This window comes from Podarcis filfolensis (assembly GCF_964270895.1).
Source record: "Podarcis filfolensis genome assembly, chromosome: 17".
In the NCBI taxonomy this organism is placed as follows: domain Eukaryota; kingdom Metazoa; phylum Chordata; class Lepidosauria; order Squamata; family Lacertidae; genus Podarcis; species Podarcis filfolensis.
Window position 1 is genome coordinate 12,590,655 of NC_139621.1, and position 27,715 is coordinate 12,618,369.

At 44.4% G+C, this 27,715-nt stretch overlaps 1 protein-coding gene and 1 long non-coding RNA gene across 5 annotated transcripts in view; one reads left to right on the forward strand and one right to left on the reverse strand.

Annotated features, from left to right (window-relative positions):
• LOC310753124 overlaps positions 1–1,040 on the reverse strand; it is a 163,967-nt gene extending 162,927 nt beyond the window's left edge. Inside the window, exons 1-2 of one of the 2 annotated variants that reach the window (XR_014543206.1) lie at positions 888–1,040; positions 452–504 (exon numbers count right to left, since the gene is read on the reverse strand). This is a non-coding gene — a long non-coding RNA (uncharacterized lncRNA). Of the gene's footprint in view, positions 1–420; positions 505–887 lie in introns of those variants that run through there. The other variant, XR_014543207.1, reaches the window with a different exon arrangement.
• LOC310752707 (histone-arginine methyltransferase CARM1-like) overlaps positions 1–27,715 on the forward strand; it is a gene marked incomplete at its 3' end in the record, with an annotated part of 61,581 nt that overhangs the window by 15,007 nt on the left and 18,859 nt on the right. For 2 of the 3 annotated variants that reach the window (XM_083593624.1, XM_083593625.1), the window contains exons 2-7: positions 2,087–2,212; positions 5,637–5,776; positions 5,923–6,027; positions 10,456–10,566; positions 17,115–17,292; positions 19,167–19,257. In XM_083593624.1, coding sequence (XP_083449750.1) covers positions 2,087–2,212; positions 5,637–5,776; positions 5,923–6,027; positions 10,456–10,566; positions 17,115–17,292; positions 19,167–19,257 — 751 coding nt within the window. The remainder of the gene's footprint in view (positions 1–2,086; positions 2,213–5,636; positions 5,777–5,922; positions 6,028–10,455; positions 10,567–17,114; positions 17,293–19,166; positions 19,258–27,715) is intronic. The other variant, XM_083593626.1, reaches the window with a different exon arrangement.

Sequence of the window (27,715 nt, forward strand, 5' to 3'; positions counted from 1 at the left end):
GTATGGCGTGTTTCTCCTAATGTAAAAATTATTGGTGTGGTTGCTCTGAGTTTGGATGGAATTCAGGGAGAATGTTTCTCCATCAGGCAGAAGAAATACAGCAGATCAAGAATGTTAATTTCATCTACATTTTGTGGGAATTGTGTGCTTTTCAAGAAGGTCGCTTCTTTGCAACGATGCCCAGGGTTTTCCGATGTGCCGTTACAGCAGTTCAATCCTGTGTTGCACCTTGATGTTTGATTCTCCCTTTTGTGGCAGAGAATTGAAGACGAGAATGCCATGTCATTTGCCTGATTCAAAGAACGTCCTCACCTGGTTCAGCCCAGATCTGAACAGACTGTCTCCTTATTCCCACGCCTGTGATTATTTCCTGAGAAAATGCTACACAAACACGCTCCGTGCAGTTGTACTACCTTGCGGTGCGCAGGGGAGATTGCTTCTTTGAATGGGCCTCCACATCTAAAGATGCTTAAAGAAATGTTTTTCTCATTTTGGGGGAAGGTACTTCAGAAAGAGGGATGCAGGTGTCACTAAGGGACGCAGGTGGCGCTGTGGGTTAAACCACAGAGCCTAGGACTTGCCGATCAGAAGGTTGGCGGTTCGAATCCCTGTGACGGGGTGAGCTCCCGTTGCTCGGTCCCTGCTCTTGCCAACCTAGCAGTTCGAAAGCACGTCAAAGTGCAAGTAGATAAATAGGTACCGCTCTGGCGGGAAGGTAAACGGTGTTTCCGTGCACTGCTCTGGTTCGCCAGAAGTGGCTTAGTCATGCTGGCCACATGACCCGGAAGCTGTACGCCGGCTCCCTCGGCCAATAAAGAGAGATAAGTGCCACAACCCCAGAGTCGGCCACGACTGGACCTAATGGTCAGGGGTCCCTTTACCTTTACTTACTTCAGAAAGAAGAATCCCCTCAAAAGCACAGGTTAAGCTGGCTGCCACCCAAGTCCATATTAATAGGAACCTCAAGGAGGGAAACATGAATGAACCACTCACATTCCTCCTTCTCCTGCATGAAAATAACACCCCTAGTGATGCTTCCCCTTCTATGAAAAGAACCCTTCTATGCTGCATTTTATTTCTATCTATTCCACCATTCTTTCATTACTATTTTATTTTCTGTCTGCTGCTCATAATTTAGTCCCGCCTGCAATTCCTTCAGCATATAATATCTCCGGATGTCTAAATCGGGAGTTTATTCTTCCAGATCCAATTCATCCCTTAAACTCTTCTTTGCTGCTATGTTTGCTGTGTCCACGTAGATTTTAAAAATAGTTCTTATTTGGTTGCTAATTCCTTCTCCTGGCTGCTGATCTACGTACACCCAGAGATTAATCCTCTTCTTTAAAACATCCATTCTTGTTGTTTTTCACACCGCTGAGCATTGGGGGGGGGGAGAGGTGAAACTTCCTTGAAGGTAAAGGGACCCCTGACCATTAGGTCCAATCGTGGCCGACTCTGGGGTTGCGGCGCTCATCTCGCTTTATTGGCCAAGGGAGCCAGCGTACAGCTTCCAGGTCATGTGGCCAGCATGACTAAGCTGCTTCTGGCGAACCAGAGCAGCGCACGGAAACGCCGTTTACCTTTCCGCTGGAGCGGTACCTATTTATCTACTTGCACTTTGACGTGCTTTCGAACTGCTAGGTTGGCAGGAGCAGGGACCAAGCAACGGGAGCTCACCCCGTTGCGGGGATTCGAACTGCCGACCTTCTGATCGGCAAGTCCTAGGCTCTGTGGTTTAATCCACAGCACCACCCGCGTCCCAAAACTTCCTTAGAGACTTCCTAAAGGAGAACATTGTCCTTTCCTGGGGCAATTGCACCAGGAACAGCTCCGAGCTGGTTCTTTACAGTACTTTTTTTACAGAGAACTTTTGCATTCCCAAAACAATTAGGTTAAGATGGAGCTGTTGGAATGAATAATAAAAAAAGCAAAAACAAGGGGCAGATAAATAATGAGAAATATATCTGAATTAAAAATGCCATCCACCAAGGCAAGCTGTGGATCATCCGCCAGTAATATATACATATGTGTGTACCTGTCTCTGTGTTTTGTAATAAGCGCTAACATGTTTTTCCCCTCCCTGCAGCTGATGGCGTTTGTGTGTTTAAATGCTTGGTCAACAAAGATACCGAATATTGCCGTGTGGGAAAAGAATCAATCTTGATATCGCTTGGCTATAACAATGCCTTACTTCAATTCAGGTCCCATTCTGGTAAGTAATTGGTGGCATTCATAGTTCTGTACATGTCTCAAGGTTTCTCCCCCTCTCTGTACACTTCCACCCCCCTAAACCAGTAATTTGGGTGCACTTTCTTGTACACTATTTTGCATGCTCCGAGTTCGTAAAGGTAAAGGGACCCCTGACCATTAGGTCCAGTTGTGCCGACTGGGGTTGCGGCGCTCATCTCGCTTTATTGGCCGAGGGAGCCGGCGTACAGCTTCCGGGTCATGTGGCTAGCATGACTAAGCTGCTTCTGGCGAACGAGAGCAGCACATGGAAACGCCATTTACCTTCCCACCGGAGTGGTACCTATTTATCTACTTGCACTTTGACGTGCTTTCAAACTGCTAGGTTGGCAGGAACAGGGACCGAGCAACGGGAGCTCACCCCGTCGCAGGGATTCGAACCACTGACCTTCTGATCGGCAAGTCCTAGGCTCTGTGGTTTAACTCACAGCGCCACCCGTGTCCCTCCGAGTTCATAGAACTATAGAATTGTAGAGTTGGAAGAGACCCTGAAGATCAACCAGTCCAAGATATTGAGGCTTGCAGAAGTACAACTAGAGATGGCAAGGCCTGGGGGGAAAGCAGAAAAATACCCCCACCCCCATTTTTCCCCAAAGCCGTTTGTTTTTGGGGAAATTGAAAAAAACACAGTTTGGTATAGTTTAAATATTCTACACACATTTAGTTTGGGGAGAATGGTAAAAGGTAAAGGACCCCTGGATGGTTTAAATCCAGTCAAAGGCAACTATGGGGTTGTGGGAGCTCATCTCGCTTTCAGGCCAGCGTTTGTCCACAGACAGCTGTCCAGGTCATGTGGCCAGCAAGACTTAACCACTTTTGGCACAATGGGACACCGTGACAGAACCAGAGTGCACGGAAATGCCTTTTACCTTCCCACCACAGTGGTACCTATTTATCTACTTGCACTGGCTTGCTTTTGAACTGCTAGGTTGGCAGGAGCTGGGACTGAGCAATGGGAGCTCACCCCATCGTGGGGATTCGAACTGCCAACCTTCCGATTGGCAAGCCCAAGAGGCTCAGTGGTTTAGACCACAGTGCCACCCGTGTCCTGCAACTTCTCACTGTAGGCTTTTCTTGTTTGCCTCTATGTCTGAAAACTTTTGAACGTTGGACAGCCTTTGACATCTGCTGCTCCGTGGAGAATTTAACAGAAAGGATGTCATGCTTCTCCGTAATGGTGGCAAATTCCTTCAAAACTGTTTCAAAGTTTTACACCATCATACTGTGTTGGAACCAAACAACTGGGCAACATTGTTTTGAATATATGTTGCTTTTTAATAATACCCAAGGGTGTCAGACATTCTCAGACGTCAGGCTATAGAGTATAGGTATCAAGATCAAAATGTTTTTCTGACAACTTGAAGATGTTTCAGACAAAACTTGAAATCACAAGAAACATGTGCCTTCTGTCTAAAGCAGCTGCTGTGAGTTTCTTGTAATGTCTATGCACACATGTTTTTGAATTTCCAGGCCCCCATTTGACTTAATTGGCTGCCACTTGCATGAATAGGAAGGCTCAAACATGATTTGTTAGTTAATTAGTAGATCAATAGCCCTCCTTCTTCTGTCCTGGGACTCAAGGCAGTAGGAAGGATGGTTCTCAGGGGGTCTCCCATTCTTGCACTGACCGGGCCGGAACCTGCTTAGCTTCAGCAAAGTGGTGCATCATGTTCTTATGTCCTGGATATTGCAGGGTAGATATTCAGGGTTGCTCTTTTGGGCAGCAGACTTTCCCCAGCAGTCAAAGAGGCTGGGGCCCAAGTGCCTTGGACAACAGGGCCTTGAGTGCAGAGCTCCAGTTTAGTCCCCAGTCAGAGACTGGGCTTCACTTGCTTTGCATCTTTGACCCAGTTTAAGCTTCTAGTTGAACAAGGCATGTTTGAAGAGCAGGGTCTACAATCTTCTGATTGTTTAGAACAAAGTCTATTTGTAAACTTGCCATTACGTATTACTTGAGAGTTATGCCTGTTTAGATTTCCAGACCCCTGTTTCACCCGTCTTTCTGGTGGCGAATGGATGCCTGCCCTGAATTCATGCAGAGGACAGAGCTCTCCTCATTCCTTCCGTTCCACCATTTAGACAGCTATAAATCCTAGATGGTTGTCTCTGTTTCCCGAAGAACATGTGTGCGGCATCTGAGTTGCATCAAGCAAGCCATAAAATCGGCTGCCAGTGTGTCTTGCGCATATCGTCTTGTCTTTCCCAAACAATGGCCGTCTATTTAGAGCAGCTCATCCGAGGAATATTTTGCCCGCCGTCTCACGGGGGGTACTTGCTGCCACCTTGAGAGGAGCACAGTTCAGTTGAAAAACAAGAGGATTGGTGTCAACACTGGTTTCAGGAAGACTGGGTCAAATCTTGCAGTACTGATCTCTTTCATTTATGCTACTGTGTTGTGGGCATTGGGTTGGCACCAGAGAAATGCCAGCCTGGGCTGTGGCAAGGGTGGCTGAGAGAGCAGAGGAGGATTTCTAGAGAGCAAATGGATGCATCTTCTATATGCAGGTCCATGCTATTTTTAAGATTCTGCCCCCCTCCACCACAGCGCATATCATTTGGCAGGAGCTGCATGGCTGCTGCACGGGTCGGGTGAGTCGGGCTGCAGAGTGAAGGGGGGGTGCTGATCTTGGTGGATTCCCCAGCTGTTCTAGTGACACATAAATCAATGGCGGTCTGCTTTCCTTAAGAGCACTACACCCCAGTGAGTTAACCTGTCTTAAGGGAAGGAACAGGCAGATGAAAGAGCACAGAGTATAATTTGTGGCTTGCTCTTTGCACACTGGGACGCGGGTGGCGCTGTGGGTTAAACCACAGAGCCTAGGACTTGCCGATCAGAAGGTCGGCGGTTCGAATCCCCATAACGGGGTGAGCTCCCGTTGCTCGGTCCCTGCTCCTGCCAACCTAGCAGTTCGAAAGCACGTCAAAGTGCAAGTAGATAAATAGGTACCACTCCGGTGGGAAGGTAAACGGCGTTTCTGTGTGTTGCTCTGGTTCGCCAGAAACGGCTTAGTCATGCTGGCCACATGACCCGGAAGCTGTACACCGGCTCCCTTGGCCAATAAAGCGAGATGAGTGCCGCAACCCCAGAGTCGGCCATGACTGGACCTAATGGTCAGGGGTCCCTTTACCTTTTTACCTTTGCACATTTAGTTCAGCAGAATGTTACATTATGTTTTGCAGAGGGTAGAGAGCAGCTCAGTGATCGTTCAGTTTCGTTCCTTCCACTGCCTACCATTTTGCATGATGCTGTTTACTTTAATATAAACAGCTGTAGTTTTGCACAGCCAATACCATTTTCCCCCCAGGTACCCTAGCCAAACCTGCTGTGAATCTGAGTGGCCCGCCTCTCAGGCCTCTGTATTTAATTAAATTCACCGTTTCTGTTTCAGAATATAGCATGTTTTCAAATGTGCTGAAGAACTGCAGGAATTGGAATAAGGAGCACTCCGTGTTCAATCAGAGAACCGAAGAATCCTCTGCAGCTCAATATTTTCAGGTAGAGGTCCATTGCATCACAAACCTAGAAGAGGTAAATTCATTACTTTCCCTGTGTTTCTGCACTTCCTGCTCAGAGCTGGTTTCTGCAGCCATGACTTTGCCCTTCTTGTGTGAAGTGCAGCAGGCAAGGGGGGAAGGGCACAATTTTATATATTTGTTCCTGTTTTTCCTGTTTAGTTTTATGGCTGCTTATCCCAGCAACAGAACATGATGCAGGATTTTGTGAGGACGGCCACATATCACAGAGCAATACTACAGAACCATATAGATTTTAAGGATAAGGTAAGCCCTGTTAAAAGTCTGCCCATCCCAATTCTCTCTCTCTCTCTCTCTCTCTCTCTCTCTCTCTCTCTCTCTCTCTCTCTCTCTGTAAAATATTTTTATTGAATTTTCCATTATAACAGACATTGCAACAAGCCAAAACTACAAAACTACCGAAGAAAAACCAAACAGAAAAGATTACAGAAGGAATACAGGAAGAAGACAATGTTACATGTTAAATAAGCATCCTTAGATAAGGGATAGAAGACAAAATGATTATTGTAAAAAAAGGATCAGTCTTGTATTAGTTGGCCATGTTTTCTGGATAGGTGTGTCTTCCTCTTTGTGGCTTAATTTTGGAAGCGAATAATCAGTTATGTTGGCACCCCGATTCTAAATATTTGCACTGGCCCACCTGCCTACAGTCTTGTTCATACTATTGTTATAATTAGAGATGGGAGAGACATTCAGTATAGTTTGCATCTAAACGTGAGCCTTCCTAATTTGTAGCTCCCGGTACAATACACAAACCAAAACTCAGACCTCTTTTATTTTTCATTTATGTATTACATTTATAGAGCACCTTTATCTTCCAAGGAGCTCAAAGTGGTGTACGTGGTTCTCCTCCTCCCCAGTTCACCCTCACAACAACCCTGTGAGGCAGATTAGGCTAAGAGATGGTGGCTGACTCCAAGGTCACCCAGTGACTTTTGTACCTAAGTGGGGATTCGAACCCTGCTCTCTCCCAGGCCCTAGTCCAACACTCTAACCATTACGCCATTTCCCCCAATGCTGCAGTGCAGTTTGCCAGGCAAATACCATATTTTTTGCTCTATAGGACACACCGGACCATAGGACGCACCGGACCATAGGAGGGGGAGAACAGGGGGAAAAAAAATTTCTTGTTCTCTCCCTCTAAAACAAGGTGCGTTCAAGGTGCATTCACCCAAAGCCTCCGGAGTGCAGCGGGAGTTCCCACTGCACTCTGGAGGCTTCAGGCGGCTACCTTGGAAGCTTGGAGAGCGAGAGAGGTCGGTGTGCACTGACCCCTCTCACTCTCCAGGCTTCAGTGAAGGCAACTCAAAGCCTCTGGAGCGCGGCGAGAGTTCCCTCTCCGGAGGCTTCAGTTCCTTTTGACGTGCTATTTGGGGCTGGCGGTGGGGGGAAGCTAGCCTCAAAGACCAGGTCGCCTTCCCGCTGCCCCCCGAGCTTGTGGGGCTGGCGGTGCTTTCCCCCACCGCCAGCCTCAAAGATCCCTGTTCTGGCTTTGGGCTTAGCCGCGCAGCCTGCATTCGCTCTATAGGACGCACACACATTTCCCCTTAAATTTTGGAGGGGAAAAAGTGCATCCTATAGAGCAAAAAATATGGTAATATGCACAGAAAAGCATATACTGCCGTAAAGTGTCCATTAGTGGAAAATAACATACATAAATGCATTATATTCTTGAAAATTGCCTTGCAAAAATGTATATAGGAGGCAAAATTGCTTACAAAGAAGAAATTCACTGTAAAATGCTTGCGAATTTTCACTCCTTTTAAAAATTGCAAGCTATGTGGAATTGTGGAGAAGTGAAGTTTAGATTGGAAAATGAGAAACATAGGAAAACTGAAATGGACAGATTTTGCCCATCCCTACATATAATTCAGACATATGTTTGAACCTGGTGCCATTCAGTGAGCGCAGAATCTGCTCTGACCGCCAGGAGCTCCTGAGGATCTCAGGCTCAGATCTCTTCCAGCCAGAAGCTGCTTCAGATATTTTTCACAAGAAACAGGTGTCTTCTTCTGCGTGCAAAGCGTGTCTTCTGCCCCTCGGCTACAGCCCCTTTCTTTCCCAAGGGCTGCCCTAGGAGACGTGCCCAGCACAGAAAGGGGCGGATCCTGGATCTCTGTGAGCCCCACAGCCTCCCGTCAGGGGCCAGAAAGCGGCTCTCCTCACCTCTTCCCCAAGTCAATAGACGGGAAGCATAATTGAAGTCAGAATCTTTAAACATACAGGAAAACAAAACCTCGCGGTTTCTTTGAAGGCTCCTTCTGCCCTTGCCCACCTCTGAGGAATTTTTGACAGTATCATGATCTCCTGTTTCCTATGTTCTTATATTACTTGGCTAAGAAATCGGTTTGGTTTGGTTCTTGTTTTTTGATCTTCATTATTAACTCCCACCCATATTTGCATTTTTTATTTTTAAAAGCCTGACAGGATCACAGCTGCTCTGTGGGGTTAATGGTTTCAAGCACACAAACGGATTGAAACAGGCTGTTGCAGTTTTCCATCGGTGATATAAAAGAGAGCTCATTCGATCTTGTAGTAGGAACTGAAAATAAGATCGCCGTGTTTGCAAGTTTTAGTATCTCCTGAATCTCTGTACCTTGGTTCTCAAACTTCATCCGTTCCAGAAGTCTGTTCCAAAACCAAGGCGTTCCAAAACCAAGGCACACTTTCCCATAGAAAGTAATGCAAAACAAATTAATCCGTTCCAGATTTTTTAAAACGACCCCTGAAACAGCCATTTAACATGAATTTTACTATCTAACAAGACCATTGATCCATAAAATGAAAACAATAATCAAGGTACTGTACAATAAAATAAAGAAGGCAGTATGTAGATGATAAAAACAAAAATTCATTTTTTTCTTTACCTGCACTGATGACAGTCATTGTTTGGATGGGGGGCTTTTATCCATTTCTGCAGTCACACAATCAATCAATCAATCAGTAGCTGAACTGGGTTCCACACAGTCACAAAAACAAATTAAGTGAAAAAGCCTCAAAAACAATAACACAAAATAAACAGCAGAAACAAAAGTGCCAAACTTAATCTGTTCTGGAAGTTTGTTTGGCTTCCGAAATATTTGAAAACGAAGGTGCGGCTTCTGATTGGTGCAGGCGCCCCGGAAACAATAGCTGACAGCTGCGTCAGACATCCAGCTTCTGAAAAATGTTCAAAAACCGGAACACTTGCAGGTTTTTGGCGTTTGGGAACCAAGGTACCCCTGTAACAAAATTGGAGTGATTATAGTTGGAGCTGCGGAAATGCAACAGGATTATTTTCATTAGACTAGACTCCTTTTTATCAAAAGTACACTTTAAGACTGGCATGTGGTACATGGTTTCCACGGTAACATTAATTTTCTGGCGCATGAGGAGAAATTAGTCCTTTATTGCTTTGGTCTTGAACCAACCTAATGACTCGCTTTTTAAGGCCATTAACTCAGCCCTGCTGTCAACTTTTATGAGGAACCAAACTAGAACATTCTGCATGTCAGAAACACATCCCAACACCCCCCCCAACAGAGCCAGTTGTATTCTCCCCCCCCCCCATGGTAAGGCTATGTATTTCCCTGGAACAAGAGTCTTGGTGATTTACCACTTGACAAGTTTTATTGCTCTTTCGTAGGGAGGTGCAAGCAATTAAGTGGGATTCTGAGATGCTGGCAGAAATTTTGCAGCAGTCACTTGAAGCTTATAATGTGGGTTTATTACATAAGTTGGGACGTGGGTGGCGCTGTGGGTTAAACCACAGAGCCTAGGACTTGCCAATCAGAAGGTCGGCGGTTTGAATCCCCGCGACTGGGTGAGCTCCTGTTGCTCGGTCCCTGCTCCTGCCAACCTAGCAGTTCGAAAGCACGTCAAAGTGCAAGTAGATAAATAGGTACCGCTCTGGTGGGAAGGTAAACGGTGTTTCTGTGCGCTGCTCTGGTTCGCCAGAAGCGGCTTAGTCATGCTGGCCACATGACCCGGAAGCTGTATGCCTGCTCCCTTGGCCAATAAAGTGAGATGAGCACCGCAACCCCAGAGTCAGCCACGACTGGACCTAATGGTCAGGGTTCCCTTTACCTTTATTACCTAAGTTAGATCCATTTAATGACTGAAAGGTGACCAGTTTTGCTTTAGCGGTTTTCAGAATTAAGCAATTTTCTGTTTAAATTTAATTTACCATGTTTGTATCAGAACAAGCGTGTATATATATATATATATTTATGGAAAGGTGTACTTTGATACTGTTGGGTTTTGTTGTAAAACTTGTTTGTGCACATCACAACCAGAAGTACACTTCCTCTTCAAAGAAAATGGATGCTTGGCTTAAAGAAATACTATATAGTATTGTAAAAATATATACTATTATAGCTTTTTCGTGTATACCAGAAGGTTTTTCCCCAGGCTGTGGCCCATATAGCAAGGAAAGAATACCTTGGGATCCCTTCTAGCGTGGAAAATCTTCATTATGGAAAGCATTTATCTCTTGTGCCCTCCAGCATACTCCTTTAAATCTTTCTTCAGGTGAACAGATCTGGCCACCTAAGCCAGTTTATCTGCTTTTCTCTGATTCTGCATCATTCAAGAATCTAATAGGCTCAGCTGAGTGTGTTTTCTATTTAGTGAATGCAATAAATTTAAATCTTGGATCACAAGCAGAGATTATTTCTCCCCTTCTTTTGTTTCAAGGTGATCCTAGATGTTGGCTGTGGGTCAGGAATCCTTTCGTTTTTTGCTGTGCAGGCTGGAGCGAGAAAAGTCTATGCAGTGGAAGCCAGCTCTGTGGCCAAATATGCTGAGGTGAGCACATTGGGTTGGGTCCCATGGCTGAATGAGTTTGGCACGCTTTGCTGTGTGCAAGAGAAACAAGATCTGCATCGGTGTACTGCAAATTGAGGAGAGCCAGCAGTTTGAGCTGCTGTTGCCCATGAAGTGCTGCTTCTGTGCAATCCTTATTATTCACTCCTCTTTGTTTTGGGGTGGAGCCTAGATTTGCTTTCACTTCAGGACCTCTGTTACCAGGGGAGGGCAGTTCTCTCCCTCCCTCAAGGTCTTTAAGCAGAGGTTAGGCAGCCATTTTTCATCTCCGCCAAGCTAAGCAGTTAGCTCCTTACCTCTCTCACCCTGACCTAGCCACTGTGATCCACGTGACGGTCATCTCCAGACTGGATTATTGTAACTCGCTCTACGTGGGGCTGCCCTTGAGACTGACCCAGAAACTCCAGCGGGTGCAGAATGCTGCGACGAGACTCCTTACGGAGTCCTCGCTGTGGAATCACATTCACCCGGTGCTATACCAGCTGCACTGGCTCCTGGTGGAGTACAGGATCAGGTTTAAGGTGCTGGTTTTAACCTTTAAAGCCCTATACGGCCTAGGACCCTCGTACCTACAGGACTGCCTCTCCTGGTATGTCCCACGGAGGAACTTACAATCTTCAAACAAAAACATCTTGAAGGTCCCAGGCCACAGAGAGGTTAGGCTGGCCTCAACCAGAGCCAGGGCTTTTTCAGCTGTGGCTCCGATCTGGTGGAACGCTCTGCCACAAGAGATTAGGGCCCTGCGGGACTTGACATCTTTCCTCAGGGCCTGCAAGACAGAGCTGTTCCACCAAGGCTTTGGCCAGGGCACAGCCTGACTCCCTCCTCTGGCAATCTTCACAGAACTCTAGCCCAATGGTTGCCATCAATTTGATTTGAATTAATTTGAATTAATTAATTAATGAAATGATTTTAGAATGTTGTATTATTTTATTGTTGTTAGCCGCCCTGAGCCCTGCTTCGGCTGGGGAGGGTGGGATATAAATAAAAAATTATTAGTATTATTATCAGTGGCACATCCTCCAGCTCTGGATTTCCTTCCTGGTTCAAGGAGTTGGGATGGATGGTCTCGAAAGCTCCCTCCCTCCAGCTCTGATTCTGGTTCTTTAGTCCAGGACTAAAGAACTTTTTTAGTGGGACGGGGATGGCTCTGTGGTCTAAACCACTGAACCTCTTGGGCTTGCCGATCGGAAGGTTGGCAGTCCAAATCCGCATGACGGGATGAGCTCCCGTTGCTCTGTCCCAGCTCCTGCCAACTTAGCAGTTCGAAAGCACGCCAGTGCAAGTAGATAAATAGGTACCTCTGCGGTGGGAAGGTAAATGGCATATCCGTGTGCTCTGGTTTTCGTCACGGTGTTCTGTTGCACCACAAGCGGTTTAGTCCTGCTGGCCACATGACCCAGAAAAGGTGTCTGCAGACAAACGCCAGCTCCCTTGGCCCAAAAGGCAAGATGGACACCACAACCCCATAGTCGCTTTTGACTGGACTTAACCATCCAGGGGTCTTTACCTTTTAACTTTACCTTTTCTTTAGTCCAGGAGTCCCAGTTCTGTTTTCAGAGAGGTGCAGGGAAGGGGAACAGACAGAAGCAGCAGGAAAGAGACAAGAGGAGTTCAGAGATATTTTTTAAAAAATAATTTTGCCAATTGTGTGTCTTGGCTTCTCAGTTTGTATTGCGTTATTTTATGCACTGTGGCTCGCTGTTACTTTTATTGTTTAGAAATTATTTATGGTAATTAAGAGTGAATTTCTGTTTAATTATCATTTGCTGATATTTAATTTTATTGTGTGCTATTATATTCTAATGGATTGTTGAATATTACTTTTATTTGATATAAGTTGTTTATTTAAAGTTACGTTTTTATAGTGGCATTTCTGTATTGGATCAGATTTTTATAAGGTGTGTGATCTTTGCTGCTTCTTCGGCTTGTAAACTGCCTTGTGTGCAGTAATATAGAAAGGCCGTATACAAATTAAAAGTGAAATGAAAGGTTGACGGTCAGCCCATCAATCTGTAAAACAACCCATACAACAGATGCAAATCTGGCAGGGTCATGTGTCTCCCATAGCAAATGTAACTGAAATTTTACAAAGAGCTGCTTTGACAAGTCTGTTCAGTGGGAAAGTCCACTGAAGATGCAAATATTTCACTGAATTAGTCCTAGTCAACAAGAGTTGCATATGGCTCAATAATATAAAAAACTAAATTTATTTAGAACCTCCCATTACATGACTATGATATTTTTGCTGTACCTGAAACCCAGTGACAGCATTACTGTCTGAAGCGCCGATATTGGACGCCACAAACAGGCAGCTGCCTCTCCTGGTCCTTGATGGACTTAATAACATCAACCAGGAATGAGTGACATGTCCCCCAGTTGAGGTGCTCCTGGGACATCCCCAACAGCTTTCTTCAGGAAACAAATGATATCCTTATTGCCAGTTTTGTAGACCAGCCCAGTAGGGACAAATCAGTAGACTGAAAAGTTACACAAATCTGGAGTTTAGGAATGGGAAGAACTGAAATCTGCATGTAGTGGTTACTGCCTTTCCCTTTTTAAAAAAGCTATACAGTGGTACCTCAGGTTAAATACGCTTCAGGTTACAGACTCCGCTAACCCAGAAATAGTGCTTCAGGTTAAGAACTTTGCTTCAGGATGAGAACAGAAATCAGGCTCCGGCGGCGCAGCAGCAGCAGGAGGCCCCATTAGCTAAAGTGGTGCTTCAGGTTAAGAACAGTTTCAGGTTAAGTACGGACCTCGGGAATGAATTAAGTATTTAACCTAAGGTACCACTGTATATAGATGCCATTCAATTACGGTAAATGGCTCTGCCGTTTATCCGAAACTCTGGATATCTTAATATATTGGCTGTTCCTGAAGTTATATGGACTATAATAGAATGCAAAATAATTTGGATTAGATTTAAAATTATGTGCTGTGTTGTCATGTCACAGACATCATTTGGTTGAACATAGAAAATTATAAATGACCAGCTGGTGTTTTCAGTTCAGTGTGCCAAGTTTCCCCCCGCACGACTCCCTAATTTAGACTTACAGTTGAAATGCTGCGATCCTAAGCTCAGTTGGAAATGTGCTCTACTGAAACAAATGGGGTGTTTTCAGACAAACGTGTTTAGGGCTGAGATTTCAGCTACTTGTATAAAGATTAAGTAAGAATTTTGTGTCAAGCTGAAGGGAGTTTATGGCGAGCACTTGAACAAACAGGACATGGGAGCAGCTATGCGTGAGGAACAGTTGTCTATGGGGAAGAGGTCAACTTGCGCTGGGGATCATTAGAAATAAAAAATTGGCCCTTGAGGAATACAGAGGCTGTTAGGAATACAGAGGAATATCTGAGGCTGTTGGAGGCGGGGATCTATATAGGAGCCTTTATTTTCCAAAGAGGCCCCAAAACAAGAAGTGATCGCTCTTATAGATGCTAATGTCATTGTGGATGAGGGTTGAGGATGAGGGTTTCTACTGAACAAAAGGTGAAATTTGGAAACAGAAAAGGGAATTAAGTCGCTAGTTTTGTTCTGTTAAGCTGTTTTTTCACAGTAGTCGTCTTGATTTAATATATTTCATCTCCCTTCCTTCAACACATTGACCTGGCTTACGTGATTGAATCCTGTCTTAATAAGATAATGCCTGTGTACGCAAACTAAGTCCCCACCCACAGCTCCTTTGCCCTTTCCTTCCATGTGTGTGAGGAAACAAACCAGAAAGCCACAGTTAAACCACGGCTTCCTGTTGTGTGCCAATGAGGAGCTATGGCTTATGGCTTCTACACAACCCAGGATTCCTAAGCCAATTTGAAAGCCAGTTTCATATCCTGGCATAGCTGGAAACTATTAACCATAGTTTTCTGGTTCACACATCGTGGGAAACTCTGGTACTTCCTAGTCACCCCCATCTGCCCCCAGATTATAGGAGCTCCCAGAAGAGAAGTCTCTGAAGATGACTTTAGGACATGGACATATTTGTTCAAGAGATGGTGCTCCTTCAGGTAGCTAATGACCACTCCGTCAGAGATTGTGCAGTGTAATGTGCTGCATCCAATCAATGCCCTTTAATAATAATAATAATAATAATAATAATAATAATAATTTATTATTTATACCCCGCCCTCCCCAGCCAAGGCCGGGCTCAGGGCGGCTAACAAGCAATAATAAAAACAAGTTGAATGAATACAACTTAAAAACAAAATTAAAATACAACATTAAAATATTGAAACATTAAAATATTAAAATATTAGTTGCTCTGCATTTTATTTCCATTGAATAACAGTGAAAATGATGGAGGATCATTGCTGAGGACACTCGCAATTCCTAGAAGCTCACAAGATCAGGTAGTAGAAGCCATTCTCGGCATGGGCCAACTCCTTCAACACCAGTTGGAAAAGATCGAGATTTGTTTGTAAGTCCACTAAAATTGCCAGTTCTGTACACCAGAAGTGGTCCACATTGGGCTACATTCCAAGAGAAAGAGGAGGGGAGGAGGGTCATGTAACGCCATAGTCCTTGGGTGGCCCATCTGGCAGTGATAGGATTAATGGCTCCTAGTGCATCGTCATGCCAGATAAAATAACCAATTTCTAGCTGCTTTATGAAGCACTACAAAAAGCAATATTTTCCCAGCCTCTGCATTTCAACATCTGATGAGATTTTCTAGTTTGTTTCCCTCATCCCAAGCAAATTCTTAAAAGGCTGTGGCCTTGTTTCAGCGAGTGACTCGGCTGCAATCATAATCCTTAAAATCTCGAGCCTTTTAAACTGAAATGTGTTGAATTTTGCCTGCTTAAGGTCAGGCATGTGATCAAAATGCTTCAGTGCTATTTTATTGGAGTACAGTGCTTCTCTAGCTTGTTTTGCCTGTCAGTAAAATAGATACTGCTCTGGAAATTCTGGTTAAGGGCAGGTAAGAAATAACAAGAATGAAAATAATAATAGGTAGTGGTCGGTTTGTTTTTTATATTAATTAGTCACTTATTACCCCAGTCTTCTAGACAATGTACAACATAAAATGTACAACAAAAATGGAAACACAAATAAAACAACAAATGACCAAAACAGATAAACTACAACATCAACATTGTATTTGTTTTTAGCAGCTGTGGAAGGAAACACAACGACAAAGGTGGCTTAAGGCATTCTTCTTGTGGGCTTCTACAGATGTTCTGAATTTGCCTACTTGATACCCCCTCGTATTAGAAGATTTGAGTGTTAGAAACTCAGATATATAAGCTAGGTGCCAAATGGCTCCTTCAACCAGAGTTAAAGGTAAAGGGACCCCTGACTGTTAGGTCCAGTCGTGGCCGACTCTGAGGTTGCGGCGCTCATCTCGCTTTATTGGCCAAGGGAGCTGGCGTACAGCTGTGAGTTAAACTACAGAGCCTAAGACTTGCTGATCAGAAGGTCAGCGGTTTGAATCCCCACGACGGGGTGAGCTCCCGTTGCCCGGTCCCTGCTCCTGCCAACCTAGCAGTTCGAAAGCACGTCAAAGTGCAAGTAGATAAATAGGTACCACTCCGGCAGGAAGGTAAATGGCGTTTCCATGCGCTGCTCTGGTTCGCCAGAAGCGGCTTAGTCATGCTGGCCACATGACCCGGAAGCTGTACTCTGGCTCCCTCGGCCAATAAAGTGAGATGAGCGCCACAACCCCAGAGTCGACCACGACTGGACCTAATGGTCAGAGGTCCCTTTAACTTTATATACAGGGTGCTTATATTCTGCATGGTCTGGTTGTATGGCAACATGGGCAAATGGCTTGAGATACCATAAATGATCATATAGCATATATTCAACACAAAAAAACAGCGACATTTTGTTGTTGACAAAGGACAGCTGGACATAGAAAGGGCCCCATTACCTTCAGGAGCTGAGGGCCTCACCAAACCTCAATACGGCCCTGCACCTGGGTGTCTTCACGTGGTCTCAAGGGGCTCCTAGGTGCAAAATGCGCCTGGTGCCTGGCTAATTTCAAACACTGGGAGATCTGGGGAGAGGTGTCATCAGTACACAGATGATACTAGCGCTCCTTCTCTGTTAACATTCCATTGATCATGCCATTCTGCAGGTGAGAGGCTTCTGCAGATGCCATCGTATCTAGATGTCCTTTCTTCAGGGTCTTCAGTACTGTGGCACCTGCCTTTTGAAATTCCTCCTCTTGAATATTTGACAGGGGCCGCCTGTTGTCTTCTGGAGGCCTATGGAAGACCTTCCTCCTTCAACCAGCCTTTTAGGTTGAGATCCTTCCCAATCCACATCTGCACTGGAATTGTTTTTATCGCCTTATCACTTGTTTGCCATCCTGAGCTCCTTTGGGTGGGATGATAATAATAATAATAATAATAATAATAATAATAATAATAATAATAATTTATTTATACCCCGCCCATCTGGCTGGGTTTCCCCAGCCACTCTGGGCTATAAATCAAATGAAGAACTATTTAAAAAATACATATTATTTACAGATGAAAGAAGCTAATGCAGTTTGGTTGTGTGTGTTTTTTATGCCTCCTCATTACAGATTCTAGTACAAAGTAACAATCTCTCTGATAAGATCAGCGTTTTGACGGGGAAAATTGAGGAAATCTCCTTGCCTGAGAATGTCGACGTCATTGTTTCTGAGCCAATGGGTTATATGCTGTTCAACGAGAGAATGCTGGAAAGTTACCTCCACTCCAAGAAGTGGCTGAAGTCAAATGGTGAGTCTGTGTTCCACAGGAACGAACTGGAGGAAATAAGAATTTACCAACTTGGATCAGAGTAGTGGTGATTTTGTAGGGTCTTTGGGATACAAACCCCCCTCCCACCACTGTCAGAGCTCATGTTAGTGTCTTTCTGGCATATTTAATATTCCTGATTGCTTCTCGATTCATGCCTTATATCCTCCACAATATGCTCAACGCAATAATCCGCAGATGAGACCATGCATCACCAAGGAGTTCTGTTTCTACTTTTGTCTCCAAATACAGTCTTGGACTCCCTGCTAGAGAGAATCCCTGACTCAAGTCTGCTAAGAGACAGCTGAATTAATATTAGAAGCACTCTGAAAATTTCAAGATGATTTCATTCTAAAACAACTTTTGTCCTGGGAAGCATCTGGACTAGGGAAATGACAGGATGGGGAAAATTTACAGCCCATTTAAATTAAAGGGGGGGGGCTTCTCTACAGAGCACCTGTTTAGAATGCTTTGTAGAGAATGTCTGGACAATTATGTCTGGATTTTGCAAAAACAAAACTAGCATAAACTAAGAGGGAGTTGCGTGCAGTGTGGAATAGGAAAGTCTGGCAAGATGTTTGACTTTATGCCAAGTCTTCCTGGATGCAGCAAATATCTCTCTTAGCCTAAATGTTCAGATTCTTTGTCCTCCTCCGGTGGTACACTTTGCTGCTTTAAAAGTTAGTGTTTTTTATTGTAATAGATGTGTAGTTCTTAATCTCTGTGCTTCTGATTCAAATCCTGCTTTAATGGCAATGCCGTTTGTACTAATGTTAAGTCTTTTTTGTTCATGATATAAATGCAATGGTCCCCTTGGTTAATGATTTCTGTTTATAAAGCCTTTTAAATCTATGCACTGTGAGATTGCTATCATGAAACAATTTACTCTAAATGAATACTGAATTCAGTGACTACTTGGGAGTAAAGAGTTTTAGGATTTCAGTCTGTAATCTCTACATTCTTTACAATGGCATTGCCTTATGACAATGCAACTCCCCATCTCAAACTGTGTTTGCAGAAATGGAACAATTTTCCTCCTAGCTAAGATTGTATTATTCGTTAAGTAGAAGTATAATTTCCTATACATTTCCTGCATCTCCTTCATAGGCTAGTTCATTTCTGCATTGCCAGGTGCACTGGTTTTAACCAATTCACTTATAAAAATGTATTATCTGGATTTATTTCCATAGTTGTTGGGTAGGTTAAGACCTTATTTAATGGAGGTATGGATGACTGATTCCTTGTCCTTCTCTGTTTGCAGTACAAATCTGTAATGTGCTCATGCTTGTGTGTTTTGCATTAGATAGTCTGTGAAATGGGCATAAGGTCTGTAAAATGTTTTGCAGTCTTTTGATATCATCGATAAACACACAGCATCATTACCAGTTCCTTTATATTGTCAGCCTTGAAGTATGTTTAGTGAACATCTGAAACTGTTGATGGTTTGTTTAGTGGCAATGTATTAACAATTATACGTTGAGTCTGTAGATAGTTGTTCAGAAATATTATCCTTTTCCTCCAGCTGTAGAAGATGAATGAGGATATAATATTGCCTTTGATTTTAAGGAAGAAATTATTTAAATACCTAATCACAAATGAGTTAAAAACTGCAAGGTTTTATCACTCCTGGCAGCATATTTGACTTGCCGTCTTAAGTTCTTTATTGTCGCTAATGGGCTTACTGAAATGTGATCAAGAATTAGAGCATAAATTATTATCCACTCCGGAATTATAAAGAGATAAACTGTTTGAGATGGAGAGTGGATGATGTTTACTGGATGTTTCCAACAAATGTTTAAGTAGGGCTACACAGAAGATTTGAACTTTGCTACTGTATATTATCTTTTGTTCACTAGGAATGATGTTTCCAACATTTAGTGACATTCATTTGGCTCCTTTTTCCGATGAACAGCTCTACATGGAACACTACTCCAGAGCCAATTTTTGGTAATGATTATTTCACTTTTTTCAAAAAAAAAAAAAAAAGGAAAGGAAAAGAAAATGTCTTTTGCTCTGCAGCATAACAGAGGTCTCAAAATGAAACTGCTTCTTGGAATCACAATGCAGTGGTGAATTGTATCTGTCGAAAGAAACTTCCTAATTTTCTAACCCATTTCTGTTTTGTTGAACTGCAACTGTGGCGCTTACAGCTGATTCGTGTGGCCATGTTGTTTGTGCATTGATAACTGTTCTCACGTGGTGGCTTGGCACTTCGAAGCATTCGTCGTGTGGTGGCTCTTCACTAGATGGCTTTTTCATTACGAGGCAGAGGCAGGACCTGTCTAGGAAAGAGATGAGATTATTTTATGATTATGATGAGATTATCTCCGCAAATATAGCCTACAACAGGAGACACAGTACCATGCAGTCCTGCTCCAAGCAGAGAGATAGATGTGATGAGAGAACTCTTTGCCCTGCATTCAAGGGGTGGCAAGAGGGGCATGGCATCAGGATGATGCAGCCGTCGATGGGCAAGGATGCTCCCATCAAGCAAAAAAGAATCTCAGAATTGGCCAAGGCAATGTTGGGATTAGAGCTGCCATCTTGTGGTGTCCAGAATGCCTTTGGCTTCCTGTTACTTGTATGTCAGTCACATGCAGCAACGCTGATTCCTGAGATTGAAAAGGGTTCAGGGGCTGCGATCAGAAGGTCTTGGGGTTGTATCCTGGCTCAAATTGAGGACTGGGTGGATGTGGCTGCATCGCTTATGTAGTCACAAAACTAAGTGTGCCTTGCTCATGTTCTCATGATGACCCTTCTTTCTTCCGTGCCACTGCCGTTTAGATTTGTATAAGGGGATACCTGAGAATGAAGTCAGGGTACCAATCACAACATGATCTGAGTTTCTCGTAGCTGTCAACCGTCCCTTATTTGGCGGGAAACTCCCTTATCCCAGCGCCGTGTCCTGCTGCTGTCCCTTATTGATGATGTCCCTTAAATTTCCCGGGTTTCATGCTCGCCCGGCTTGGGAGGGAAGTAGCGGCTCGGGGTCCTCCGTCGCGAGAGAGAGCGTGCGCACGAGCTGCCGCGTCTCCGTCTCTCCCTTTTCCCCCCTCAGGGGTGCGTCGTGAGGAGACGGGTGGCAGCGGGCGGGCAGGCAGCCCCTCTCTTGTGAGACTTCCACCGTGCTGCCGGAGAAGCTGGAGGTGGCAGCGGCGGCTGAGGAGGCGGCCTGAGGGAGGAGGAAGAGGAGAGGATGGGGAGGGACACAGAAGGGTGGTGCTTCAGCGGCCACGGCAGCACCGCAACCGCCTCATGCCGGGCTTGCGGGCAGCATGGGCAAGAGTCTCTCCTCCTCCCCCTCTCTCTCGGGCAGGGAAGGGACTGATGGAACTCCTCACGCCAGGACAACGGCAGCCCCAACGTGCTGCTTAGCATACCCTCCAACCAGTGCAGCATCTTAATGTAGTGATTTCCCCCTCTGCATCCCTTTCATAACTCTATTTTTATAAATCATTTGTCCATCCATAGTTCAAATTTTTACTACAAGTTTTCTGTCAATCCTACCAATGTATGTAGCTCTTTACAATAGCTTTTCAAATAAATTATAAACTTTTCCCATTCCTTATTAAAGAGGTCCTCTTCCTGGTTTCTAATTCTGCCGGTAAGCTTTGCCATCTCGACATCGTTCATCAGTTTTGTCTGCCACTCTTCTTTGGTTTGAGTTGTAGACCCTTAGCATCTAGTCCAACCCCCTGCAAAACACAGTCAGTCGCAGCCAAAGCAGCATGGCTCCATCAGTGGCGGATTTCTGTATAAGCTAAACCAAAATCCCTTATTTTGGCTGCTGATCCCTTATTTTTGAGGCTGCTGGTCCCTTATTTTCTAATCTGTAAGTTGACAGCTATGGAGATTTGACCTAATCTTTCCTCCCCTTTCCCATACCATAAGATCTAATTTAACTCTGTGTGCCATTGCACTGTACATTGCTCCTCTTTCCCAACCTATTATGTAATATTGGGGGGGGGGGGAGGCAGGAGTTTGAGGCAACATACTATGCCGTAGCATCTTCTAAAATGTTGTTTTAAATCAGACATTACAAGGGGGCTGTAGGGAAGATGCACAGTGGCGAGAGCTTCATATCGCTTGTGAAATCTAGTTGCAATAGGAATATCCTCTGTGACCTACGTATACATTGGTTGGCCACTTTCTGCTTTGCAAATTCCCATTTCTTGCACTTTTCCTTGTAATAGAAAACACAGCAGGCTAATGCAGATGGAACCAAAAGCTGCTGGAAAATGAATTGAGCCACTGTTTATTATTAGATCATGCAGATTTTTCTTCCATTTCTACCTGAGGATCTGGTTGACTTGTTCAGATTTGAGTTTGCTCCATCAGAAGAGAGGTTGTGATTTATGAAATGCTGATCCACGGGGTTTTGAAATCCTGCTTGTGTGGTGAGGAACATATGGCCCTCCAGATATTGTTGGACCACCCCTCCTGCCAGCCCCAGCCAGCTTGGCCAATGGCCAGGGGTCATGGAAACTGTAATCCAGCAACATCTGGGAGACGCTGTGGTTATCCTACATGGAGACGATGATTTGTCATTCCTGCTTTGAACCATTCATTCTTAACTAATACATTGAAGTGGAACTAGAATATTCTATTTTATGCAAATATAAAGGTAGTCGTGGGACGCGGGTGGCGCTGTGGGTTAAACCACAGAGCCTAGGGCTTGCTGATCAGAAGGTCAGCGGTTCAAATCCCCATGACGGGATGAGCTCCCGTTGTTTGGTCCCTGCTCCTGCCAACCTAGCAGTTCGAAAGCACATCAAGGTGCAAGTAGATAAATAGGTACCACTCCAGCGGGAAGGTAAACGGCGTTTCCGTGCACTGCTCTGGTTCGCCAGAAGCGGCTTAGTCATGCTGACCACATGACCCGGAAGCTGTACGCCGGTTCCCTCGTCCAATAAAGTGAGATGAGTGCCGCAACCCCAGAGTCGGCCATGACTGGACCTAATGGTCAGGGGTCCCTTTACCTTTACCTAAAGGTAGTCATGCTGGTGCATAGGAAACAATCCAAATCCCATATTAGGACAGTATCTGTTGTACCAACAAAATGTCACAAAAAAGAAAAAGAACCAAGGGGGGAGAAGAGGCGAGTAGAAATACAGGTGGTCAAACACATGTTTCTCCTTCCCAAGAAGCCTTGACACAGCAGCCTCTCACCTGCATAGCATCTAAAGGAGCCTCATTTTGAATGTCTGTTACCTCCTCTTGGCAGACTCTGATGGGTTGCCCATCATGCTTTCTTTCCCCTCTCTTCTTGCCCCTTGTGTGTGTGTGTTAACATGTAGCCTGATGAAGATTTCTGGAGAACTTGAAATCTTTCACACTGTTTTGTGGCATTTTGGTTGACCTATAAAGTGCTGCTTTAATTTGAATTTGGGGATTGCATTTTACGTTCATTCAAACTGACATTTGCTTCTGGATGCATCCAAGCGGCAGACTATGACATGTGCAGGCAAGCTCCAGAGATGACTCCTGCTGTGTGCATGTTGCTTATCTTTGGTGGTCATCCCATAGTAGTGCAGACAAGCAGGGCTTCCTTGTGGAAGGAGGAAGTCATTGGCACTTAGCGTTTGCATCGGCCTTGGGTACCAATTGCTGTGTTCATTGGCAGAAGAGGACACAGACCGCTGGAGGATGTGTTGTTTGTGCAATTGAACCTGCATCTGTTGGTTTCAGCATCACCATGTGGCTGCACCTTCATAGACCCAACTTAGACTTATTTATACTCAAAGCTTGTTTTCTGCACTGGCGGGTTTGCAAAACTTGTCTTCCGTACGAGCTGTTTTTCTCCATCTTTGTCATTGTTTCTATTTCCAGTTCCTGTAATAACAAAGATAAGCTGAAATGGAATGGTGCCAGCCCACCATTTTGTCGTTTTGTGTGTGCACCGTTTCTGTGTCCCAGCAAGCCAAATAAGCAACTCAGATGTTTGTTGCATACGGATAGTTCATGCTTCGTGATCCTAATGAGCAGTCTGAGGCAGAAGCACAACAGTTTCATTGTAAGCTTTGGCAGGTTAGAAGCCTCTCTGGTAGTATCAACGCATTGTGCCGTCTTGTGGCCTTTGGGTCTACAGCTGGAGAAAATGTGAGACTTAGATTTCACAGGGTTTTTTTAAACAAGTAAAGATTTTGTAAGAAAGTGAGAGAGACTTCACCATTGGTTTTGCCTGCGTTTTGAGTATGTTCTTAACATTTCTACAGTGGTACCTCAGGTTACATACGCTTCAGGTTACATACGCTTCAGGTTACAGTCTCCGCTAACCCAGAAATAGTGCTTCAGGTTAAGAACTTTGCTTCAGGATAAGAACAGAAATCGTGCTCCGGCAGCGCAGAAGCAGGAGGCCCCATTAGCTAAAGTGGTGCTTCAGGTTAAGAACAGTTTCAGGTTAAGAACGGACCTCTGGAACAAATTAAGTACTTGACCTGAGGTACCACTGTACTGGCAGGGATGAAATCTTCTTACTCCTGCCCTTAAGGAAAGTAACTTACATTGATGTACAGTACAGTGGTACTTCTGGTTACGAATGGGATCCGTTCCAGAGGCCTGGCCATATCCCAAAAATTTCATAACCGGAGGACTGCTTCTGCGCACGCGTGCAGCACCGCAGAGCACTTCTGTGCATGCGTGAGTGGCAAACCCACTTCCGGGGTTGCCACATTTGCAACCCGAAGATTACGTTACCCGAGGGTCCACTGTATTAGGCATTTGTAGCTACCAGAGAGTAATGAGACATGTATTTTATAAGCAAAGAAACAAAGTCAGAAAGCCCTTACTCCATTAGTTTTCAGAAAGCCAATGAAAGCCATGATACTATCTACATGTCTCATTATGAAGTCAGAACGAGATTTGGACAATTTGCAGGAGGGGTACCAAACTGAAACGTAGAAAATGTGGTTTTGCAGGGAAATCTTGTTTTTTTGCCGATTTTCTCCCCGAACCAGATGAACATGACAAAGGAGAATTTCCTGATGTAAATAAAGGCTCCTGAAACCTCCTTAGCTATTAATTCTAAAGTTTGGATGGCCATCTGTCATGGATGCTTTAGTTAAGATGCCTGCATCGCAGGGGGTTGGAATAGATGACCGTTGGGGTCCCTTCCAACTCTGTGGTTCTGTGATTCTAAGATTCTATGGAGTGTATCGAGTTTCACCTGATTTTAGCCATACTGCTCCATTTTGCCAGGTCTGGGACAGAGCTAGATGTTGTACAAACTTTTGCTAAATCTTTCGGAAAGTGGTGTCACTGCAACACCACATGGTGAATTTGCACTCCTGGTGATCTCCACAGCAACATTTGTTTACCCCAATAGGGGTTTTGTTTTTTATTTTTTAAATCCCAGGTATGTTATAATTTCTTATCCATTGAAGACAATAGAGATCAGATTCAATCAGATTTGAGTTAAATATTTCTCCAGACGTCACAGGGCTGTGCAGTGATGACTCCTGTCACTTGGCGCCTCTGTATATTCTGTTCTTTTGCACTGAGTAGTGACTGTAAATGTCCAAGGCATCAGCTTTTCAATCCCACGAGTGGTCAGTTCTGTTTTTAAGACAAGAATGTTGTCTTAGATGTGTTCTAAGAGCTGCTCTCTTTTCCTTTTTGGATATAATGTCTGTGCTGGGAAAAGCAGGGACATCCTTCTTGCACTGCCTGGTTGGATGCCTGGCATGCGTTTGACTTGCGCCTTGAAGTATGTTTGACCGGGTGTTTGCTGCTTGATTTGACTGTGGAAAAGCGGCCAAGGCCAGCAGGAGTGGGGAACCTTTTGCCCTTTCCTTTGCCCCTGAAAGTCCGTCAGGGACCAGCGACCAAGTGTTTGCCAGCCCTGCAGGATGATGCTATCAAGTGCTTTTGCTGTCTTTCACGCAGCATCTCTCTCTCTGCCACCACATCACTTCAGGCCTCGCGACACAAAGGCAAGAATGGCGGGTTCTCCAAACCAGGCTTAGGCTGTGTTTTTCCCTTTTTTGTATTTTGGATTCTTATAGCACAACCAGCTCCCTTTAAATCCTTCTTAGCTGTGTGATGTACATCAGTAGCTATTATTATTATTATTAGTTCAATCTACAGTGGTACCTCGGGTTACATACGCTTCAGGTTACATACGCTTCAGGTTACAGACTCCGCTAACCCAGAAATAGTGCTTCAGGTTAAGAGCTTTGCTTCAGGATAAGAACAGAAATCTTGCTCTGGCGGTGCGGCGGCAGCAGGAGGCCCCATTAGCTAAAGTGGTGCTTCAGGTTAAGAACAGCTTCAGGTTAAGAACGGACCTCCTGAACGAATTAAGTACTTAACCCGAGGTACCACTGTATATACTGCCCCTTAACCAAGCATCCCAGGGTGGTGTACAACATTAAAAAACATAATTTACATGGCATAACAACAACAACAACAGAACAATCACAGAAAATGTCATGATCACAAACCTTCCACATTTAAAATGACACAGACTGTTTAATAGCCAAAGGCCTGGGTAAACAGGATTTTTCCACGTGGCACCTAAAGACATGGCGAGAGCATTCCACAAACAGGGAGCCACCACAGAAAAGGTCTGTTCTCGGGTTGCCGTCCTTTCAGGGAGGGGGGGACACTGAGAAGGGTCTCTGGTGAAAAGCGCCGGGTCTGGGTCGCTTTGCATGCAGTTGATCAGCAACCAGCAGCACAAACACCTTGCCCCAAAAGGGAGTTTGGCAATGGTTGGTAGTTGCATAGATTCTCAGAATACTGTCTAGGGGGTGTTTCTTAAGGAGCGGTCTTATCGCTACCCCCTTCAAACAGATAGGAAGCTCCCCCTCTTGTAAAAGGGCATTGACCACTGTTAGGGTTCCAAGGGGTTGCTCGAGAGCAAGCAGGCAAATGCCTCCCTACTCAGCTGTGATGCCTTGGTTTTGATGCCAAAATAAACTTTATCTGTCCAGAGCGCCATTCTCCCGTGGCTGGCTCATTCACTGGCAGAATCTGAGAGTGGGCGGTCCTTAAACCTTCCCCAGCAGAGTAGTTTCTTAACGCCCAGTCTGCACTTCCCCTCTCGGCGCGGAAGCCTACTGCGCAGGGAGGGCGTGGGTAACGGAGGACCTCTCTCCTCCCCGCTTTGCCCAGGCAAGGTGTCCTGGCATCACCTTGCCTCCTCCGAGCCCTGAAGCTCCTCTCCACTGGAGGTGTGGTTACTCTCCTCCGCTGAGGAGGTGCTGCTTCCCACAATCTTTGGGGGCTCTCTGTAATCCATCCGGCTTTTCCCCTCTTGCCCCTGAGCCAATGGCAGTTCCCTGACAACTACCTCTTTTGCCCAGGCAGCCGTCGTCTCTCTGCTGAATTTTATCAGCCAAGAGGGGCAAGGGTCCATTGCGTCACCTCCCAAGACCCCTGGCTTAACCCGCCTTCCATTGCCCGGCAGCCTTTCATTTTTTTTAAAAATAAATGTTTATTAAAATTTTCCATCTTAGTAAAAAAAAAATAAAAAAAATAAAAAAGAAAAAAAGAAAATAATTTAAAAACACATAAAGTTTACAATCCGTATTTTCAATGACATATTTCCCTGACTTCCCCACACCTCCCCTTCTTATATTCCAATTCAAATTGTTAGTTCAACAAGTTCTTATCCCCAATTTTTAACCTTTTTATATTTAGTTCATTTTAAAGAAAAAACCAATTTTAACTTATAAACATCCATATTTATACATCAGTACTCATTCTTAAAACCTTTTTCTAAAGTCGACCCAAATTCCCTTCCACGAATTCCCCAATTTTCTTACTAATAACAAAACGAAATGAAAAAAAACAAATTATAGTTATAGTCATTGCCCGGCAGCCTTTCAGTCAGGGCTCCAATTTCGGAGCTCCCGGGCACTTCTTTAAATCAGAGTTTGCTTTGAAACATGAGCTTTACATCTGGATGACACTTGCGCCTGAGAAAAGTGCATTTGCTGTTGTGTTGCTTAAGGCTGATGAATGCACGTAAATTTCAAGTTCTTCCTCTCGGTCGTCAGTTCCTGGCTGAAGTTAGTTGGGCCTCAAAAACTGGTCCCTCTCTCTTTTTTTTTTTTTTTTAAATACATATTTATTAAAGTTTAAGAAAACAAAGAGTTCATCATTTCAAAATGTATCATTTCCATACATAAAGCTCAAGAAAAACAACAATATATGACAGAAAAAAGAAAAAAATAAAAGAAGAAAAATAAAAAAACAGAAAAAAGAAAAACACTCTTTCTTAAATTTGTAAAGTTCCATACCCCTCTGTCTTGACCTCCTCACATCCCCCTTTTTTGTGTTCCACTTTACTCCAATCAGATTCAGCAAATTCAAAACCTTGTTTCAACCATACTTAATGTTATATTCTAATTATTATGTCCCCATTTTCCATTTTTTTAATCCGTACCTCATCTTATAAAAT